Source organism: Papio anubis, chromosome 9, assembly GCF_008728515.1.
Source record: "Papio anubis isolate 15944 chromosome 9, Panubis1.0, whole genome shotgun sequence".
Taxonomy (NCBI): Eukaryota; Metazoa; Chordata; class Mammalia; order Primates; family Cercopithecidae; genus Papio; species Papio anubis.
This window is the reverse complement of record NC_044984.1, coordinates 24,412,467-24,418,466: the sequence shown is the minus strand read 5'-3', so window position 1 is coordinate 24,418,466 and position 6,000 is coordinate 24,412,467. Positions and strand designations below refer to the sequence as shown.

Below are 6,000 nucleotides of genomic sequence, written 5' to 3'. Positions count from 1 at the left end.
AAATGTATGTTTCTTGTGGCAGTATTCATAACAGCAAAGACTTGGAATCAACCCAAATGTCCATCAATGATAGACTGGATTAAGGAAGTGTGGCACATAGGCCCGGCGCGGTGGCTCAAGCCTGTAATCCCAGCACTTTGGGAGGCCGAGACGGGCAGGTCACGAGGTCAGGAGATCCAGACCATCCTGGCTAACACGGTGAAACCCTGTCTCTACTAAAAAATACAAAAAATTAGCCGGGCGAGGTGGCGGGCTCCTGTAGTCCCAGCTACTCGGGAGGCTGAGGCAGGAGAATGGCGTGAACCCGGGAGGCGGAGCTTGCAGTGAGCTGAGATCCGGCCACTGCACTCCAGCCCGGGCGACAGAGCGAGACTCCGTCTTAAAAAAAAAAAAAAGAAACGGTGGCACATATACACCATGGAATACTATGCAGCCATAAAAAAGGATTGGTTCATGTCCTTTGTAGGGACATGGATGAAGCTGGAAACCATCATTCTCAGCAAACTATCGCAAGAACAGAAAACCAAACACCGCATGTTCTCACTCATAGGTGGGAATTGAGCAATGAGAACACTTGGACACAGGGTGGGGAACATCACACACTGGGGCCTGTTGTGGGGTGGGGGAAGTGGGAAGGGATAGCATTAGGAGATACATCTAACGTGAATAACGAGTTAATGGGTGCAGCACAACAACATGGCACATGTGTACATATGTAACGAACCTGCACGTTGTGCACATGTACCCTAGAACTTAAAGTATAATAAAAAAAATAATAGAAAGAAAAATGTCTGGTATGGGGAATAAATATCGAAACACTCACAAATTTAAAGCCTTCAGAAGTTTTTCTCAGCTGACAGAATTTTATTTGTCCAAAAGATGCTGGAAAATATGAGCAGGCTCTCTGATAAAACCAATGAGGTCATAATGACTTTATGCTAATGTATGCAGTTCAAGTAGAGAAAGTTTTAATAGCTAGAAAACCATCCAGACTGGTACAGGTAGGGAGACTGGGAGAGTGACAAGAAATGACAAGCCCATTTTTAATTCTTTACTAAAAGTAAGTAAAAATTTATAAATTTTCTGATGCTGTATTTACATAATTGGCCCATAATGTTCATAAGGAATTTTGCTACATCTCTGAGATGGAGGAAATGCAGTCGCACGTTTACTTTCCTTTAACTTACCTTATGTGTTATACGTCTTGACTTTTTCTTTTCGACTTTTTAAAAGTTACTTTATTATCTTTAAAAATCATTTTCGAATCTATGTTAGAAGATATTTTAGTATTATTTCTGAAAGCAGGCATTATTCATGGTACCTAGCCAGTTTTTAAGAAATAGTAGAATCTTATTAACTATTTTTAATAAACTCACTCATCCAGTAATCATCATTTATATATCTTATTCGTGTATATAATCATGTACTTTCATATTTGTTAATTTTATTGTCATACTATCATTATCATGAAACATTAAGTGTGAGTGTTTTACACAGAATAGAAACCGAATTAAGTGCTTTCTTCTAAATCATACTGCTGGCAAAACTAGGCGAAGAATTTAGGTGTTCTGGTTTTGATTTTACTATTTCTACCAATAGGCTTCTTTTTGCATTGAAGTTTTATGGTTTCTATTCTTGCTGCCTAGCTGTTTCCATGTGCTCGAAGTATTTGTCAAGAAAGAGAGAGAAGGAAAAAAAAAAAGAAGAAAAGAGTTGTGATTAATTTCCCCAGTATGTACATACTGGCCTTGACTCTTAGAAATACAAAACAAGATATCAATAATTTTGGTGGCAAAGTCTGGTAGAAGATATGGCTCTCCTAAGAGCAAATTACTTTATTTAATGTCTGCAAACTGCAAAGAAGGTACAGCATCAACATAGTAATTGTTCAGAAACTGGAACTTGGTTACTATGGAGACATTACCTCATAGTTCTAAGAGGCAGTGTTGGCCAGATGCAACAACTGTAGTCATAAAGGTCTCTTTGCAAAGTTACTGCCCTGTCTCTCAAGCTGCTTCCAGTGAACGTTACACACCTTCACTGTGGTTTGTCTGATATCCTTAGCCAAGATCAGGATTGGCTATGTTGGTACTTACATATCCTCATGAGAATTCTGGTTCTGGTGCTAGTTTGGTAAAGAAATTATTAAACCTGGTTGATGTTTGAAGGTAGTTGGATTAACAGGTGAGGTCACTTTGGAAACAAAAATCTGCCTTGAACCTCAGCGATATTCATCATCTGATGTTATGATCTGCTTTCCTAGGAAAGAAAAGAGACTTCTCTTCTACTCAAGATGAAAGATACATGAGACATTCAGGAAGCTCTGGAGGCAAATGCAGAATAAAGTCTATGAACAGGAAGATAAGATGGAGAAACAAGAACAGTGAGCCTGCATAGATGCGACAAAAGCAGAGTTAGAGCTGAGTTATAGAGGAGGAATGATGGCATGCTTGACTGCTTTTGTTTTAATACCTTATGAACCAGTTAGAATTAGAATACATCTCACAAATTTTCTAGAAATAAAGGACTGTAGCATGCAACTAGTTCCACAACTACTGTTTTATAAGGTTCTAGTCCTTGAGAAGTATAAAAATCCACCTGGACAGATCTCCACAGTATAAGACCTAGCTGAGATTCCAAAGTTCCCATTTAATATGTTAAGGCAATTTACAGAAATAGTTTCTTTCTAGAACTATTTTACAGAACTGGGGACAAAAAAAAATTACCAGAATATTGGTTTTGGAAATGTCTGTGAGAATGTTATATAAAATTATAATCATTGTTTTTACATTTAATATAAATCATTCATCAACTAAAGCATTACCATTGGTTTTCCAATGTTTTCTTTAAAATTGACTTATTGAGTACACATAATTTAATGCTATAGTTACTTTGGACCTAAAAGTCCTATGTTGATTGTTCAGTCCAAGTCCATTTTTAAACATTTGTTCTTAGAGGTCCTCTGAGAAATGATTGTCATCAATATGATCAATGCAGTGTCTCCCAAAGTAGCAGGGAAATGCTAGACTTAAGCTTTTGTTACTGCCCCTGGTTTAATGTTAATCAATTACAGAAGGAGTGAGATACCAAGAAGGGGCTTAGAAAATTACTTATGCTTAAGGAAAAGTTAACTGAGCCCTGAGAAAAATCTCTCATCTTCCAAAAGAAGACTAATAAGTAGGCAAGTGGAAGGTTCAGATGATGGGCTATATCACACGAGTTTGTTCCTGAAATGTCTCAGCTCTTCCAAAGATGTGTGCAGCCATTAGAAATTTCTTATTCGGCCAGGCATAGTGGCTCATGCCTGTTAATTCCAGCAATTTGGGAGGCCAAGGCAAAAGAATCACTTGGGGCCAGGAGTATTAGAGACCAGCCTGGGCGACATAGAAACACCACATGCCTACACAATTTTTTTTCAAAATTAGCAGGCATGGTGCCATGCACCTGTAGTCTCAGCACATGGGAGGCTGAGGTGGGAGGATCACTTGAACCCAGGAGTTGGTGGTTGCAGTGAACTATGATTGTACCACTGTACTCCAAACTGGATGACAGAGCAAGACCCTGTCTCATTAAAAAAAAAAAAAAAAAAAAAAAAAGAAAAGAAAAATTTCTTATTCACCTACCAAAATAAGAATACCCTATAGCTCCAGGACAGGTTTCTGTGATTGCAAAGATTTTGTTAAGGCTTCTTGGGAATCTTTTGTGGAATTAAATTTATTTTAAAGTGCTATTGTTTTACTAGAGGAAAAAAAATTGAGATCTTATAAAATGAACATACTGAAAAGAATAGCCAGTCTGTTATGAAGCCCAGATGTAAGGAATGTTGAAAGAGAAAAGCATTTATCTGCTGTTGTAGTCAATGTCAGGGAGAAGTCCTGTCTTACAATCCTGTCTCATGTTGAACAAAGATGAAATACCTGTAATCTGACAATTTACCTCTAAAGTCTCCTTCCCACTACCTCTACAGTCATACTCAATAGTGTATCTTCATAGGTTAAAGCTTTTCTGACAAATATGAATTTTTGGAGTGTCAGCAGGATGTTAAGTGCACGTGCTTATTAACTAGTAATAATGACATTTTCAAAGCCTAGTAATCATGATATTTTCAAAGCCAATGCCATTTAATTATTTTAAAAATTTGCCTGAGATGTCTGTGCCCTCTGAGAGGCACATTAAGAGCAGTCTAGCTTTGAATACAAAACTCTCCAGGTATAAGATTTCTGATAAAGGAACTTTCACATTGTAGAACAAAATGATTGTGAATACCTCTTGGTAAACAAAGAGACATTGAGGGTGACCGCAGCAAGATGGCAGAGTAGGAAACTCCAGGCCCTCATTCTCCTATAAGGACCTGAAAGAAAAACATGTAGAGGCTGGCTAAAATAACTTTATAAGAGCTCTGGGAAATAGATCAAAACAGAGATAATTCATGGAGACAAAATAATTAGTTCCGGACTTATAGTGGATAGATATGTGGACCCCAGAAAGGGGATGGTTGAACTGGCCATTTGTCTCATTTTTCAGAGAAATAATGGGTTTGGATTCAAGGACTTTGTTCACAATTTAAGCACTGAACATGCATGCATACACACATGCACCCCCAAAAATTGCTTTGAGGTCACTGGGAAGAGCCTCAATGTGACTCATAAAATGAAATGTCCTAAGTCTTTTCAGGATTCATGTCAATGAAGTGTTGTTTAACTTGTAAAATAATTGTACTGAAGCTTATGAACCTTGTTCAAATGATTGTGCACTAGTTAACAAATGCTTTTATAGTTATAAAAAAGAAAGGAAATCTTTGTTCATGGTAAGATTCACTTAGTACGTACTAAAAATAGTACGTGAAAATGATCTTTTTTCTCTCTCTTTTCTGTCATTCCCTCCAATACACATACACACACACAAACATGTACAGTTTATTTGAAGGCAGACATTCACTAAACAATCTTAATATAGAAAAGGTAGTTAAGCAGCAACAGGAATTAAAGGAAAAGCATAAAGGAAACAATGATATATTAAACCAGAATTATAATCATGATTTTATGGTAATGGAAATGGGAAATATGATAAATGATCAAAGTGGAGGTATTAATGGCTTATAAAGTCTCAACTTAGAGTAAAAAACTACATTTAAAAGCCTGGAAGGAGATGGTAAAATGTCTTGTTGGTGGTATTGTAATGATTAGTATTATCTTTTTTCTACTTACACATTTTCAGAACCATCTACAATAGAAATTTGTTAATTTTCAAATATTTTAAAGCATATAATAAATTGATAATAAAGTGTTTTATTTAGATTGTTAGAACGAGAAATACAAGATGTTATTATGCTTGTGTTGGATGCATATTACCTTTGAAAAGCAGAATTCTGGGTAATAATGATAGCCCATGCTTCTTTTATTAACAGCCAGTTTTACTTTCTTATTTATTTGTTTTGTTTATTATATTTTTTGTACACAGAAGAGAAGACAAACTTGGAACTCCCCCAGTATATTCTTTAGTACATTTTTCCCCAAAGATGGTGGGTTCGGTTGGCACAACACTGCCATTGTCATCTTCATTATCCAGTGGAATGCCTCTTGGTTACCATCTGTCTAGTCCTCAGATTAGTGGAGTAACTATATCAACAACTGGACAATTGACTTCTAAAGCTACTGCAGGTAGCTGTTCCCGAATGGAAAACAGTTTGGGTAAGCAAAATATGAACCCCATATTTTTAGAGTACTTTTAAAGCACGTATTTCAATAGATTGCATATATGACTCTCAGCCAGAATGATGTTTTATTATTAGTCCCCCAAAATGCTAACTTCTTAGCATCTTATGAAAAGTAACTTAACTATGGTCATCACTGATCCTAGAACTGGGGTGTTAAATTCAGGCCACATACATGCATGTGCCAAATATATCATCCTTATAATTAAGATATCTTGAGTTATCATGATGGTTCATGAGTTGACTGCTAACATACATTAGAATTGCTAGAGATTAAAAATTCCAAT

At 36.5% G+C, this 6,000-nt stretch overlaps 1 protein-coding gene across 5 annotated transcripts in view; it reads left to right on the top strand.

Moving 5' to 3' along the window:
* The first annotated feature begins 960 nt into the window (after positions 1-960).
* The window catches only part of LMNTD1 (lamin tail domain containing 1), a 66,827-nt gene continuing 61,787 nt past the window's right edge, over positions 961-6,000 (top strand). For 2 of the 5 annotated variants that reach the window (XR_002515586.2, XM_009180402.4), the window contains exons 1-3: positions 961-1,060; positions 2,264-2,383; positions 5,461-5,690. Coding sequence is in view for 4 of the 5 variants with exons in the window: in XM_009180402.4 (XP_009178666.2) it covers positions 2,334-2,383; positions 5,461-5,690 (280 nt within the window). In the remaining variant the exon portion in view is untranslated. Of the gene's footprint in view, positions 1,061-1,801; positions 2,185-2,263; positions 2,414-5,460; positions 5,691-6,000 lie in introns of those variants that run through there. The other 3 variants (XM_021922124.2, XM_009180413.4, XM_009180403.4) reach the window with 3 other exon arrangements.